The following is a 15,189-nucleotide window of genomic DNA, read 5'->3' as shown; positions in this document are numbered from 1 at the left end:
CTCCTTATCCCACCAGCACCAGAGAGCTGTGTAACCTCAAGGAACCCGGCCTGGGAAGTCAGGACAACCTGTTTTTTGTAAGGATCAAATTCCTTCATTCACAGATAGTTATGGAGCGTCTGCTGTGGGCCAGGCCCTCAGCTGGGTCTCCCTGAGGTGACGCCTGCAAGAAGTGCATGCGCGTGCAAATGCCAGCGGCCTGATCGTGAATAAATAAGGCCTTGACTCGCCTCCTCCCAGGCGTGGGGCTTCTGTGCGGCTTCTGTGCAGCCTCTGTGAACCACAGCCTCCCCGCCCCTCCCCAGCCTGGGCCCAGCTCAGCTTTTCCATGCTCCCCCCGCTCCTGGGGCTCCCACAGAGCTTCCCCGCTCAGTGGCTACAACTCCTGGCAGGCCCAGGCCCAGAGCTCTGTCTCAGCCTCAGCTGGTCTATCCCATGCCCCCTCGAGAAGCATGTAGAACCGTTCAGACACAGCCATGGCTCCCCTCTCGGACTCTGAAAGGACCCACAGCCATTCCTAAGAATGGAGCTCTTCCAATGTCGTGTCATGAGGGTAGACAACCTCAGAGAGAGGAAAGAAGTTCCCCAAGTCACCCAGCAAACCAGACCTCCAAGGCAGCCTTGGAGATCATCCAACTTGCTTCCTCACAGGAGCTGAGAGCTGCTGTCTTACGTTCTGCAGAGACCGGGGGCTGAGGGCAAGTCAGGGCAGCAGAGCTAATACGTAGTGGGGCCGAGATTCGAACCCAGGACTGCATGTTCCCAGCCTGGGGACAATTAAGCCCCATGCCCCAGGCAACACAGCTCTTGCTTTGCTGGGATTAGATTTTGAATGTATATGGGGGTTGAGGGCAGATGACAGAGGACAGAAGAAACATGTGTTCTTGCCACCACTTAAAGATGCCACTTTGATTTCATAATATCTGGTATCTGGTGAAATACAAATTACCAGCATGTCCCCTGTCACACAGAGAACTGAACAAAGCTTCTAGATTCCTATTGGAATGAGGCTAGCTTCCAAGCTGAGGGAGGGCAGAATTAGGGAGCAGTGGGGGGCAGGAGGCAGGACGCCCCCTGGGTGGACTGCTGTCCTCCCTCTCACCCTCACCCGTTCAGGGCTGGAGGGTTAGGGACAGCCGTGGCCGTTGTTGGAAGCTGGGGACCTGGAGGTGCATCCCAGCCCCTGCAGGGACATGCTGGGTGCCCTTGGGCAAGCCTTACGTCCCTCTAACCCTTGTGCCCTCATCTGTAGAGGAGGGATTAACACACTCATCCTGCCCCTCCAGCACCAGCTCCTGTGAGGTCCTAGAGGGAAATACCACACATGTGGAAGTAGCCCACAAACTTCACAGGGATAGAAACAGAAGGTTCTAGATTTTGAGCTCTTCCTTTGAGGCCCAAGGCAGGGACTAACACATCTCTGAAACCCCCAGCCTCCCATCTCTGGATCCAGAGTCTCAGAGTGGACATTCATGGGGTGGGATGTAGTGTCCTGCAGTCCGGAGCTGGGCCATAAACTTCAACTCTGCCTTCCATGTGCTGTGCACCCTTGGGCAAGTCCTGGCCCTCTCTGGGCACAGCCTCTAAGTTCCACCCCTGCCCACTGAGGAGGGTTGAACTGAATGATGCCTAAGCACCATCCACTGCACAGGACAACTCCAGCACCTTCTTCTATCACGGGGAAGCCCAAGGAGGAGACGTGGAAGGAGGCTTCACCTCCTGCTGACCCACACTGCCAAACCAGGAGGGAAGAGGGAGGCTCAGGCATCTGCCAGACCCGAAGGCAGAGTCTACACCCCTACGATCCATTCTTGTTGCAGTTCTGTTGGCTTGGACAAGGCTCTCCTCCCTCCGCACCACACACAGCTCGGGAGGCAGGGCTGGCTTCCTCTGCTAGGCAGAGTGGAGTCCCTGAATCTTACTCCACTGTCAAAGGGAGAATATTCACCCCCTTTCACCTGCACAGCCAGTGAGCTAGCACCCGTGCAGCTTGGGGACCTGAGCTATCAGGGCCCCAGGCACCCAGCGCCTGAGTTGTCAGCATAGCCTGGAGGGTCTGTCCTGTCCTCAGCTCCCAACTCTCTCTCCTGCCAATTGCAGACCACAGGGACTTGAGCAGAACGTTGACATAACTGCCAAGCAATGCACACAATTTCCATAAGTTCTACAATATGGTTATAATAAAAACGGTGCCTCGGTCCTCCTGGAGACAGCCTGAATAAATATTATTCCTAATGATTATTAAAATGTATTAAGTGTGTTTGTAAGGTCCAGGAACTCCCAGCATCTGCCACTGTCTCCACGTTGCAGGGAACACGCAAACACAGAGCCCACAAGGAGGAAGCCGCACGGTGGCCATCACCAAGGCGGGAGGACAGAGCTGAGGCCCAGGCTTCCTGGAAACTCCATCCCACCATTTCTCTGGCTGCGGGAACAGGCCTCTGGCTGCAGAAAGGTCGTTGCTCCTGGAGACCATCCCAGGCAAGCTGGAGGCACTGACCCTGAGAATGTCTGCTGCACGTGGAACATTCCTTCTCCTTTCCCTGACTGCCGGGGTCCAACTGACCCTCCTTACCCCGCACCCCCCTACCAGGGGCCACCAATTGAACATCTGCAGGATCCAGGCCGGCGACACCGACGGGTGGAAGGGCCGGGTCGGAAAGCCCAGTCGGGAGACGAGGGGACTGGCGCAGAGAGCAGCGGACCTGTCCCGTCTAAAGGGGCAGCCCTGACCTGGCCGCCGGCCACAGGCCATGGCATCTCTACCACTTCCAAGAGATTTCTTTTGTAAGAAATCTCTCGTATTTTAAAAATGTTAGTTAACGTATTAAATATTTTTAAACAAGGTTGCATGTGCCAAACAAAACACACTCAGGACTACCCCCGTGGGACCGTCGTCCGAGACTACCAGGCAAGCTGCTGGGCCCAGGAGCTGGACCTCGGAGGCTGCGTGACTCAGGGCCGGTTCATGTTTTTCCTCAAGCCACTTGACCTTTACAGTTGGAGTAGCCAAGGATGACCTGGGGCCTGGGCCAACTAAAGCCCAAGGGTGCTCTTTACCTGAGCTGAGCCCGGCTCAGAGGATCACGAACACAGGGGACTTACAATCACAAACATAGCAGAGGTGGAGGAGTGGGGGACCCGGGTTCGCATCCCGACCCTGCTCATAGCCAGTTCCCCACTCTAAGGATCTTCTCTTCCTCTGCCCTTACCAGAGACAACCCACTTGACCCAAACCGCCCCCATTACCCACTAGAGCCCCAAGCAGCACGCACCCCTCACCCAGTCTTACCGGCAAACCACAGTCTCCCTTGGGCCCTGGAGGCCCCATCAGCAGCGGGAAAGGCGTGGGCCCCACCAGGTGGAAGAGCGAATAGCCAGTGCTTGTGGGCCAGGGGCTAGAGGACAGGAATCGCGCTGGGACCAACACCGGGGCCGGGGTGCTCTGCTGGCCAGGCCGGGGCTGTCTGGGGCTGGGCCGCATCGTCGGATCACGGACGGGGTCATCCCTGGCTGGCTTCCCGGCTCGGAAGGGGAAGGGCTTCCGGGGGCTGCTCTTGGGTCTGGCTTTCTTTGTGTCTTCTAATCCAGTGGGTTTCTTGCTTCCAGAGGGGACTGAACCAGGAGTGAGTGTAGGAGGCATCACTGTGGCTAGTGGCCGAGTGGTCCTGGTAGAGCCAGGACTGGAGGCAGGTGATGGGGGCGAAACAGTGGGCTGGGGAGGTCGGTGCGTGCTGGTGCGTGCAGGAGCCGGCTCACCAGCACGACTGCTCATCTTGGCCTTTGTCCGGTCTGTTGGGGGAAAGGGCTTTTGAGAAGCACCAGTGACAGGGGACAGGGGCCGGGCGCTGGGTGGTGGGGGTCTGGGCGTGACAGGGTTCCTCTGGACCGGCTTCACTGAGGGATGGGACACTTTGGCAGGAGCTGAGTGTAAAGTTGGTGGCACTGGCTTCTTGGTGGGAGGGGCTGATTTTGTGAAAGGTGGAGCTGCCTTCTGGGTGGGGCGAGGGCTTTTGACAGGGGGAATTGAAGGAGAAGGGGCCGAAGGCTTGACTGGGTGGCTTTTGGGGATTTTGGTGGCTGCGCTCTTTTGCAGTGGCTGGACAGGCGTGGTGGGGCTGGCAGGAGAGGCTCGGGGCACGGGAGGAAGCACTTCGCTCGCTGACAGCTTGGCAGGCGGCAGTGGGGTCCGGGCTCGTTCCCGCACTGAGACAGGCTTGTGAGGGTTTGTGTTGCTGGTCCTTAGGGGCTTGCTGCGTGTGGCGGGCACCACAGTCACCCTGCCCGCTGGCCGTGACTCCAGGGCTGGCATGGCAGTGGTCAGGTTCTCCAGGCCCAGCAGGGCAAGGTCGGTCTGGAAGGCGAGGGGTGCACCAGGGTCTTGGGGGAGAAGGGGCCCCAGCTGGGGCCGGTACATGTCAGCCTGTCCACACTGCTTTCTCAGGTGGGTACAGTAATTGTGAGCGACCTGCGTCACAGGGTAGATACTGAACTGGCACACAGCACCTTCAAACTGGACCGCATGCGGGCTCATCTTTCCAAAGAGGAAGGAGCCCTCCGGGTCGAGCACCGGGTCCCTGTGGAAGCCCAGCGGGATGGACACCCGGCGCTGCCCACAGGCCGTCACCAGGGTGACCGTGCGGCTGCGGAGCTCCAGGGCTAGGTGGTGCCAGCGCCCATCGTGCACGTCCAGGTCGAAGGCCACAGAGCGCCGGGGCCCCAGGTGGACGACCGTCTGGCCGGGGAGGAACTGCAGGCCCAGCTGCAGCTTGTGCTTCCGGCTGCGGACGGCGAAGAGGAAGGCATGGTTCACCCGATGGGAGCAGAGGCTCAGCACCAGCGCCAGCTCTGTGCCCAGAGAGGTCGGGATGACAGCGGTCGTGGGGGCCTGGAGCCGGGCCCGCTGTGTAACGATGAAGCCTGACTGGAACGGGATGACCCCCGGGGGTGGGGGGCTCCGGCCACCCACTGCCTTGGTCCAGCTGAGGCCCAGCCGCTGGAGGACATCCACATCTGGAGAGGGCGGGCACAGAGGGAGAGGGCACAGTCAGGGTCTGCTCCAGTCCCAGCCCCCTCCCAGTGCACAGGCAGTGAGGCCAGACCACTGACCACCACCTGCTGCCCCCTGGTTGATGGCTGTGGCCGAGACTGCCGAGTTGGAACCAGTCCCTTGTCTTGCACAGAGTAGTTAAAAAAAACAGACTCTGGAGCCAAACTTCCTGAGTTCAAATCCCAGCTTCATCACTCACTAGTCTTATGCCTTTAGTGCCTTTGTTTTCCCATCTATCAAATGGGATAACAATCATCCCAAACTCAGAAGGATGTTGTGAGGAATGCCAGCACAAAAACACACATTTCCAAACAATAGCTATTACTATTAAAAGTGACGATCATCACCCAGTGCTAGTGCTAAGAATATTAGAGGCTGTCCCCTGTGACCTGTCCCCGCCCCCACCTCAAAAGCCATCTCCTCCAGGCAGCAGTCCCATGAGTGAGGGAGCAGGGTGACAGGAATGGACATGTCACTGGAGCTTGGAAAGGATGTCCACCTTTAGGAACCTACTGAGTCCCCGCCCCACTGCCAAGGTCTCTGTCTGGCCACAGCAGGCCCAGGGGAGCTTCTATGTACACAGAAGGGAGAGGACAGTTCCAATGACTCTCCCTGGGTGGCCTTGGAGAAAGGAGAGGAAGTCATCCAGGCATCCAGGAAGTCATCCATCCCTGCAACCTCTGTCCTCTGGCAGAACACGGCCTGGCCAGGTCACATCCGCCCAGTAATGACAGCGGCAGGGCTAGCCCCAGCGAGAGGAGTGCTTCCATGGTGTTTGTGGAAAGGCGGCCTGACCTTGCCTCTCACCAGCCGTTCAACCGCCGAGCCACCAGGGCCTGCAGAAGCTGGCTCTGAGCTGGCGGTCTCGGCAGGCAAAGAGAGGCTGCCACAGGACCTGGGGTCTGGGTCAGGTCCCCGGGTCCCCTCCCCTGAGCTCCCCACCCTAGCCCCTGAGTGTGGAATGCCCTCTCCCTGACAACCCGGAGTGAGGGGTGTGCACCGGGCTCAGTGCGGCACTTAGCACTGAGTAGTCCCTCCACTGACAACAGAGATGATGGACAGCTAGACGGGCGGGGAGAAACTGAGAACATAGGTGCTGGCCTCACGGCGGCACAGCAGGCTCAGAAGGCCCAACTTTAGACCCAGGTAAGACCACCTGAGTCTGGGCCCTGAGTCTCAGCTTCCCCCGCTGTAAAACAGGGCTACAAAGAGTGGCTGCATCATAGGGCCGCTGGGAGACGAAATGGTGGTCTTCCTCATCTCCACGACTCGGCCTGTACCAGGACCCTCGGGCCAAGGCTCTCCCTGACTCCCAGGCCTCGGTTTCCCTGCCTGTAAGACAAGCCACAAAGGGCTAACTCCATCCGAAGAGCTCTGTAGCTGCAGGCCGCTCTTTCAGTTGGACTGAAGACCTTTATTCCTCCCTAGGACCCTAAGGCCCTCATTTCACTTCAGATTCCTCCTTGTCCCCCACCTTTTCTGCCTGCAGATCCTAAGCTAAAGTAAACCATTGCTTAAGGACTCTCAGAGTAGTAGTGTATTTTGTGCAGTTAAGCACTGGAAACCTCTTTGTTATCTCCAAGAGCTACTCACTATAAACAACTTAGAATGGAGGAGCCATTTGTTGGGGAAGAGGTAAGGGCAGGAAGCCACCCGTCCCTTCCCTTGTGCCACCTCAGCAGCCCCAGGCAGACCCCCAGGCCTGCACGCATCTCTCCCTGAACACTGCAGCGTATAGCCAATTGCACTCGCCCCGGGAAAAATGGCAACTGGCCAGACCAGGTGGCACCAGTGAGGTTTCCCTGAATGTCCTCTCCAAGTAAGTTTCAAAGCCTCCTCCACAGACCGCCTGCAGCTCACGGGCAGAGTCCCAAACTCTTACCCCTGGAGCAGAGGTGGTCATTACCGAGATTCTGAAGCATCTGGTCGCTCTGAGCTTTACAGCAGAGAGAAAGGAGCTGTTCTTGCCCAAACTTTTCAGGTAAGTAATATAATTAACAATAGTAACTGATCTTTTTATTGAGCACTTACTATGTACCGAGTACTTTCCATGCATTACCTTGCTTGATTCTCTCAATTATCTATGAAGCAAGTATTGTTTGCTATCCCCACTTTCTAAATAAGGGTCAGAAAAGTGTGCTATAACTTGCCCGAGGGCATGCAGCTTATAATAAAAGGCACAGCTTGGCTCCAGGATCTTTGTTCTTAGCCACTATGCTATTCTGTGCTGGAGCCCCTCAGACAGGTTGGAACTCGGGGCGGAGATACATCCAGAATCCCTTCAGGGGTGAGGAGCTAAGGGACAGGAGAATGAACACAGCCCAGCGCCAATATGGAAGGGTCCAGCCAGCTGGCCGCAGCAAGATCCCTTTATTACATAAACCTGGCTCCACACAGCTCCGGCCTCTTCCCAACCCCCAGTGCCTGACTCAGGACTCTGGACAGCTGTTCACCTACTTTGTGGGAGAAACAGCAAGTTCGGAAAATATGACATTTGCACAAAATGTTGCCGGGCAGCAGGAGTCTCTTCCGGGCACGGCCCTCCTCTCCCGGGGGCCCAATCCCTGCCCAGCGGCCAGGTCAGGCCACAGGGGCTCTGGGAGTGCCCGGCGGCCTGCCCCGCACACGGCGGCCGTGGAGAGGGGGGAAGGGCTGCTATTTTAAGAGGCCTCGTGGCTGCTTGACAAACAGATGTGGGAGAGGTTTCAGTTTCAAGGGGCAGCTGTGTAGCCAGCCCACTGCTGCCCTGGCCCCCTGGACAGCTCCTCGGGGAGAGCTGGGAAGAGCAGGCTCTCCCGGCAAGGGGAGGGTGGTCACAGCCTTGGGCAATCTCCGAAGTTGTCCCAGGACAAACAGGGACAAGTGAGACCGAATGGCCTGGAGCAACCTACTCAAACTGTGCCCCCCAGAGAGGAATGAAGGGATCACCCCTCCACATTTCTGCAGAGCCCTTCCTACCCCTTACAGAACACGGAAGGTGATTCTTTCATGCCCGGAGAGAATTCGCCAATGATCGGCTCCATTCTAGTACTGATGAGAAAACCAAGGCTTTGAGCTCCACTTAGGTGCACGGGTGGCCCCTACCCCTGCATTCTCCAGGCGCTTCTGTTCTCCCGTCTCCCCCTGGACAAAGAGAAGAGAGCGTTACCTTCAGGAGCTCCTTGGGTGGAGGCCAGGTGCCAGGCAAATGAGACTAAGATCCAGGTGAAGAGAAACCCCCTAGAGAACAGGAGACACAAGCAGAGGCGGCATCAGCTTCCACCCCTCGGCCCAGATCCGGCTGGGGAGCTGGAGTGGATCCCCCAGCCCAGGCCCATCCCGGTCTCAGCCACGGGGTGTGCGAGGCAAGGTGCAGGCTCTAGGACCCCATCGGAACAGTCGGCACCCATGGGTCTCTATAGGGCACAATCTCTTGGGGCAGGAACTGCATACACGGTACAAATACAACCTTGCTTTTTACAGAGTGATAAACCAAGGTCATGGAACAGGAAATAGTAAATGGGAAGCCCTGCCCTGAGTGTCAGGAAACCCAAGGTCCAGCTCAAAACCTTCCACCAATTCACTGGGCAGCAAAGAGCCAGCCCCTGCCCCTCCCTCTCTCTGGGCATCGGTTTCCCCATCGTACTATGGCCTTGTGATCTTGAGGCCCGATGGGTGGTACAGCGAGGGCTATAAGGTCAGCGAGGAGACCAGCCCAGTCTGCTTGGATGACCAGTGTCCTCCAAGGGCAGCAGAGATGAAAACTCACTCTCCAGGCCGAAGGCATGGAGCAGGAGAAGATTCCGTAACCAGGACCAGTGCGTGCTAAGGAAGAGATGCCTAGCTGGCTTCACACTGTTGGAAAATGGGAGGAGAAAAGAGAGCAGATGGTAGGGAGCCTGGCAGATGCAGGTGCAAACCTGGCCCCATGGCTTACCAGCTGTGTGGCCCCGAATGAGTCGCTCAACCTCCCTGAGCCTGTCTCCTCCTCTGAAACACGGCCGGTACTACTCCCTATCTTGCAGGTCAGGCATGAGGACTGAAGAAGCTCATGCACATTAAGGGCTTGGCCTGCCACCAGCCATGCAAGTGCTCCACAGGCTGTCCCTGCTGCTCTGGCACTCTGGGGACTGCAGGGTTAATGCTTTGCCCAGTGGCTCCTGCCAAGATGGGCAGAGGCAGTGATCCACTTACACCTTCCTGTGGGAGCAGCCACTGGGGATACCCGAAGCTACCTGGGGCATTTGATCCTTGAGCAGGCAAAGGGGAGGGCGGCACGTGGCCAGATATGGCTGGCCAGGCTGCAGGCCAAGACAGCTGTGAGGGGCAGGTGGGGAGGGCTAAGGCTGGGACGCACAGGCCCAGGATCCGCCACTAACCAGCACCAGCAATCTCTAAAGGTCAGATTGCCTAGCCGTCCCGGAGCTGTCTGGAGAGCAGGCTGACCTTCTGGCATGACCTGCCCACTTACATCAAATGGCAGCCCCATCAGCCCTGCAAAGAAATAATAGGCAGCTTTGCTGGACAAAAACAGAGGCTTAGGGAGGGCAGGGACTTCCTCAAGGTCGCCCTGGGCAGGCTCTGGGGCCATAATTCTTGGGTACAATTCTCTCATCCACCAGGTGGACACTACGGGAAACTGGAGCCAGATGTATTGGGGAAGAGCCGCCTCCTGGGGCCCAGACATGGCAGGTCCAGAAGCCGAACTGCACACCAAGTTCTGAGAAGCCCTGAAAGAAACGGGCCGCACTTTCTGTCGCTCAGCAGTCCCTGAACTCAGAGAACCGGGTAACTCGTTTTTTTCTGAGGACGCCACCTCAGAAGACACTGCTCCTCATTTCCCAGTGTTCTTGCAACCTCACTAGTTTCTGTTCCATGTCCTTCCAGCCTCCTCTCTCCCCAGCTCTCCCAGGCACCAGCCCTCACTGCTCGAGCCTCACTGTGTGATGTCACGTGGCCCCCCCTCCATATTCGAATGTTTCCCAAGCTGCTAAAGAGCAGCCGCATGAAGCAGAGAAGGGGCAACAACCACATGTGTAGTTCTCGGTTGGTTCTTCCTGCTGGGCTATGCCAAGGTGACTAGTCTGTAGAGAATAAGAGGGTAAAGGAGGGGAAAATATTTTCAATCCCCAAAGTTCAGGAGGAAGAAGACACACAGGGGAGATGGGATCAGAATCTTCTCTTCAATTAAGCTTCCTAACGCAATGGTTTCTAACTTGAGAATTTCAGCCCTGGAGGCCTGTGACCAAAATATTTGTCCCCTATTCACTCACCTCGAAAAATGCCACTGACCTGGGTTCTGTGTGCCCTTGACCCATAAACGTCCACAGGATAGGGCGGGAGTATAGAGTGGGAGAAGACCCCATGAGTTCATCTAGAGGCCAGATTCTAGCCCCGCCCCCTTACTGTAGAGATGGGCAGCCGAGGCCCGGAGAGGGGCAGTGCCTCGCCTAGAGCCACACAGCGCCTCGGTGGCCCGTATCATCTGACTGTGCTGCTGAACACACAGCCTTTCCCTGGGCTTGCCTCCCTCGGAGAAGAAACCAGAGACTTACAGGGACTTCCTACTTGCTGGAGCCCAGAGTCCCAGCCTTCACCAACCAGAACAGAGATGCGGCCTGGGGAGCCAACCAGCCATCTAAGTGAGCTCCAGGCCTGGAAAGTTGGCTCCCAGAGGGAGGTCCTGCAGATCCCTCTGCTCCCGTTCCAATCCTGTTTAGGCTACTGGTAATAATGTTTAGCGGCGGCGCTGGCTCAGGGCTTGGTTCTTCCAGACTTCTGTTTTCACCACCGACTTGCGGGCCTTGGCTCAGTGAACCCAGGGCTCCAGAATGTCGGGAAGACCAGCGCACAGGAGCCAGAGGGGGCAGGAGGCAGCCAAAACTGGAGTCACGTGTTAGGTGCCTGACCTTGGGGACACAGCCTGGCCATGCAGTCCTCCAGGAAGGCATTCATTTCCCCTGAACAAGGCCCTCTGCCAGTTCACCAAATGTGGCTACTCCTGGACCACTAGGCTGCCAGAGCCTGTGGCTGGTTAGTATGACTCTTCCTCCATCCTCGTCACCTGGGAACACACAAGAGCTTGGAGGCCCATACCAGCTTGAACAAACATCCCCTGAGAGCTCAGAGCTGAGGCCCAGGGTGCTGAGACCCTGACACATGCAAGGAAGCAGGGCGTCAGGACTCGGAGCTCGGCTGTGCTCCCAAGGGGTAAGCTGGGAAGGTAGCTGCACAGAGGACACAGAACAGCAAAGGGGGGTGGGCCTGTTCCACCTGCCTCCATGAACTGGCCAGGGCCCATGTGTCCAGCAGGTCACACCCGGGCTCCTTCCCTCACACCTTATACCTCTTCCACAGGAACACAGACGGTCATCTGTCTGGACGGGATGCCGCCCTGAAGTTTCCAGTTGACTCACACATCCATTCAAGATGCAATGAATAATAATACCAATAACAGCTGCCGTTTACTAAGCACTTACTACAAGCCAGGCACTGTTCTAAGCCCTTTACAAGCAAGGTGCCACGAATCCTCCCAAAACCCTGTTGCTTGTTGGGAATGAAGATGCCCACACTGTGGGTGAGAAAAACAGGAAGCGGAGAGGCTTGCCCAAACTCACAGGGCAGAGTCGGGAGCCACCGTATGAGAAGGCAGTGCTCTCTCTGCCCCGCCGCCGCCACCGGACTCACACTGGTGTGAGTCCTCTGCCACCAACTGATAGGGCACTCCGTGGTCTGGGAGAGGTGTGATGGAGCGAAGCTGGAAGGCATGCCGGGACCGACCGGAGGGCACAGGCCCAGGGGCCCTGCAGTGGTGAGGGAGGCACTAAGACGGGAGAAAGCAGAGGCTGGGCTTCCAAGCAGCATGACTGTCCACTTGCCCAGAGCTTGGGCCCCACTCTGGGGTGCTCGCCTGGCACCACTTTTTGACACAACCGCTGGCATCTGCCCTGGCACAGGGTCTCCTGGAGAAAATGAGTCAGCAGTGTGCTTACTGGTGCTGTGTGTGTATCTGTGTGTATTGCAGTGGGGGGTGGGGGATCTCAGCCAGCCTTCTTTTTCCAAGACATGGGAATGAGGTGGTGGTGGGGGGGGCATCATCCCCCATTCCAGCTCAGAGGGGCAGGGCCTGGAGGGTGGGGCGGAGCAACGGCCTAGACCAGCCTCCTGGGAGTGTCCTTTGGTCCTAGGGGCAGGACAGAAAGCCAGCAAGTTCTGGGCTTCCCGCGGCAGTGGGCAGTGAGCAGTGAGCATGAGCTGCAGTCCGTACAGCCCCCAGGGACTGCTCCCGTCCCCCTGAGGTCCCTCCCACACATACCCAAGGGCAGCGCCTCGCTCTCGCACACTTTCTCTCTCTTACAACTCCTACTTTACAGGCTGGGGCTCAGAGCATCGTGAGTCCTGGCTCTACCTAGCCCCTCTTTCGAATTCCCTGCCCCTCTCTGGCCCTCCTCCTCTGTCTCCGCAACTAAATGTACAATGAGGGATCCCACTCCGTGATCTTCCAGGGCCCTTCCCGCTCTGGCAGCCTGGCTCTAACTTTCTCTCTCACACTCCGGAAAGCAACAGGAATGGAGACCCCACCCCCTACCCCAGAGAAGCAGGGAAACACTGAAACCCAAACCCAAACAGACTGACACACACACAAGGATTTCCAGAAACCGGGGACGTGCAAAGACACACAGACACAAGCAAGAGCAGAAGCCACCGATACCTGGAAACCTAGAAACTTGGGGACAGTTTTACAAGAACAGCCAGAAACGGAGGCGTACAGGCTCGGGACCTGCGGATACCGACACCAGAACACACCGGGATAGCAGAATCGGACACCCCCTCCTCCCCCAAGAATCCTCAACCCACCCCCTCCACCGCCTGCCGGGCCCTCCAGGCGCCACCACCCACCTCCAATTCTGACCCCAGGCTGGCTCTTCACGGACCTTCCCTGGCCGGGCCGGGCGGAGTAGGGCAGAACAGCACTGGCCAACGCTGGGGCCGGGGGCACAGCCCGCGTTAACCCTTGGCCACCCACCTCACAGGGGCACAGGAAGGGGCAGGAAGCTGACGTTCTGCTGGAAGCGTCTGGCTCCGAGGGGAACCCCAGCTCTCCCCTAGGCTGGAGCAGCAGGAAGCTGGGGAGGGGGCGTCCCGAAGCTCATACTCACCCCCCACGAGCCGCCACCGCTGCTGTGCCTCGGGGCCCCCGCGCGGATCCCGCTCCCATGGCGGGCCCCTACTTCATGCTTCCGAACCCGGGGGGCAAGTGTGGGCGCGCCCCATGGGGCCGCCAGCCCCCTGCCCCGCCGCGCCAGGCCGGCTCAGAGCGCGTGGCCCCCGCGCAAGCAGCGCAGTCCCGCGCCGAGGGGCGCCGGAGCAGCCAGGCGACGCGGCCGGGGCCCCTCGAGCGCCAGCGCCAGGCCCATGGTCCCAGGAGTCCCGGCGCCGCGCTCGCCCCTGCCTCACTCTTTTTCTGCTTCAACCAAAAAGAAGCAGAAAAAAAAAAGAGAGAGAGAGAAAGAAAGAGATGATCAAACTTTTAGAGGCGGGCTGTTGGCGGTCCCCGGAGACAGAGCAAGGCCGGGCGAGGGCGCACAGAGGGCGGTGGAAGCTGCCTCCCCGCCGGCCTGGGGGAGGAGAGGAAAAGGAAGGATTTGGGGGAAATGAAGGCGATTTAAAGTCTCGGCCCGCGGTAGCTCTCCACCTTCTCTCCTCCCCACGCTGGGCCGCCCTCTGCTGCCCCCTGCTGCCCCCTGCCGGCCGCAGCCAGGGACACACTCTGGACCGGCCCACCACAGCCCGGCTGAGACTCCCCCCACCCCTTTGTAGAAACGGGGAAACTGAGATTGACAGGGAGGAACGAGCTGGCCAGGGCTGCACAGCGGGATGACCACAGCACGGAGATTCGGGACTTCCGGCTTGTGAGGTCCCAAGTTTGGAGGCGGAGATAGAGGCAGAAAGGGGACAGACACTACTGCTGAAAGGAACCCGGAGTTCCAGGGACAGCTGTGGGACCAGGACTCAGTGTGCAGACTCCCACAACAACCAGTGTTCTGCCACACACACACACACACACACACACACACACCTTTCCTCCCAGACCCAGAACTCCCAGGAGGACAGACTCCTGGAACTGTAGTGGGTGGGCTTGTTAAATGTTGGTTACCCCCTCGTTCTTCCCTCTCCATGAGGTAAGAAATGGCAGCTTGACACTCACCCGCCGCCCAGTCTATCAAAGATGCTCCCTGAGACCCCACACTGGAGCACAGAACTGCACCCCTTGACCGTGCCGCAAACACCTGACAAATTCGCACATCTACAACCCCAGTCCGAGCCCTGCGTCAGAAGCCCCTACTGCCCTCGCCTCCCCCTCCACGACTTGTTCACTGGTGCGCGCACACACACACTCACACACCCACCCACGCCTACCCCACACTCAAACACAAGCTCCCACTCATTCATATGCAAGCACAGCCATGCGCTCCTCCTGCGCCCACATAAACACACCCTGGGTGTCTCGACTAGAAGCACACCAGACTCCATACCCGCAGATGCATGCACACTAGTGCTTACACAGGCACGAATGCACGCTAGCTCAGCCAGATCCTCCACCCAACACACCCGCGCACATATCTCTCATGCACACGTTTGCGCGCACACACACACCCCATGTACACACCCACAAGAGCACATACACAGGCATGCTCCCAGTTACACACAGTTCTTCACTAGTGCCCACCGAATGTGGGCACAAACGCACTCATTCTCCAAATGTGCACCCCCTCCCCATATGCGCACACCTTTACAAACACACACAGGTACCCCCAGCAATCTAAGAGCCCCGGGGCACTTACTGGGTCCCTAGGTGCGAGGCTGGACGGTCGGTCCTTCCTCGTGAGCCTAACGGCATTTGTATTCATGGGTCCCCGCAGCCCCAGACGCGGGGGCGGGGGTGCCAGGTCCCCTTCCCTAAACGGGGCGCAGGCGCTCGCAGCGCAGCCGCACCGGGAGGGGCATGGGCGCACGGGGCTGAGCCTCCCGCCCGGTCCGCCTGCGCTGAAACTTTGGCCGCTCTGCGTCTTCCGACTCCGTCGTGGGCTCTGGGCGCAGGGGGCGGCTCATAGGTGCTGGTGCCGCGGCGCCCGCCGGGCCTTTTGAAGTCTCCGCTG

At 58.5% G+C, this 15,189-nt stretch overlaps 1 protein-coding gene across 3 annotated transcripts in view; it reads right to left on the bottom strand.

Annotated features, from left to right (window-relative positions):
• The window catches only part of COL27A1 (collagen type XXVII alpha 1 chain), a 129,812-nt gene extending 114,826 nt beyond the window's left edge, over window positions 1-14,986 (bottom strand). For 2 of the 3 annotated variants that reach the window (XR_006785878.1, XM_045840703.1), the window contains exons 1-3: window positions 13,189-13,675; window positions 8,199-8,269; window positions 3,293-5,013 (exon numbers count right to left, since the gene is read on the bottom strand). Coding sequence is in view for 2 of the 3 variants with exons in the window: in XM_045840703.1 (XP_045696659.1) it covers window positions 3,293-5,013; window positions 8,199-8,269; window positions 13,189-13,247 (1,851 nt within the window). In the remaining variant the exon portion in view is untranslated. Of the gene's footprint in view, window positions 1-3,292; window positions 5,014-8,198; window positions 8,270-13,188; window positions 13,676-14,874 lie in introns of those variants that run through there. The other variant, XM_045840704.1, reaches the window with a different exon arrangement.
• Between the last annotated feature and the right edge of the window lie 203 nt (window positions 14,987-15,189).

This window comes from Phyllostomus hastatus, unplaced genomic scaffold, assembly GCF_019186645.2.
Source record: "Phyllostomus hastatus isolate PE091 unplaced genomic scaffold, TTU_PhHast_1.1 phas_contig_34, whole genome shotgun sequence".
Lineage (NCBI taxonomy): Eukaryota > Metazoa > Chordata > Mammalia > Chiroptera > Phyllostomidae > Phyllostomus > Phyllostomus hastatus.
Note: the sequence above shows the minus strand (reverse complement) of the source record. Positions and strands in the feature narration are given on the sequence as shown.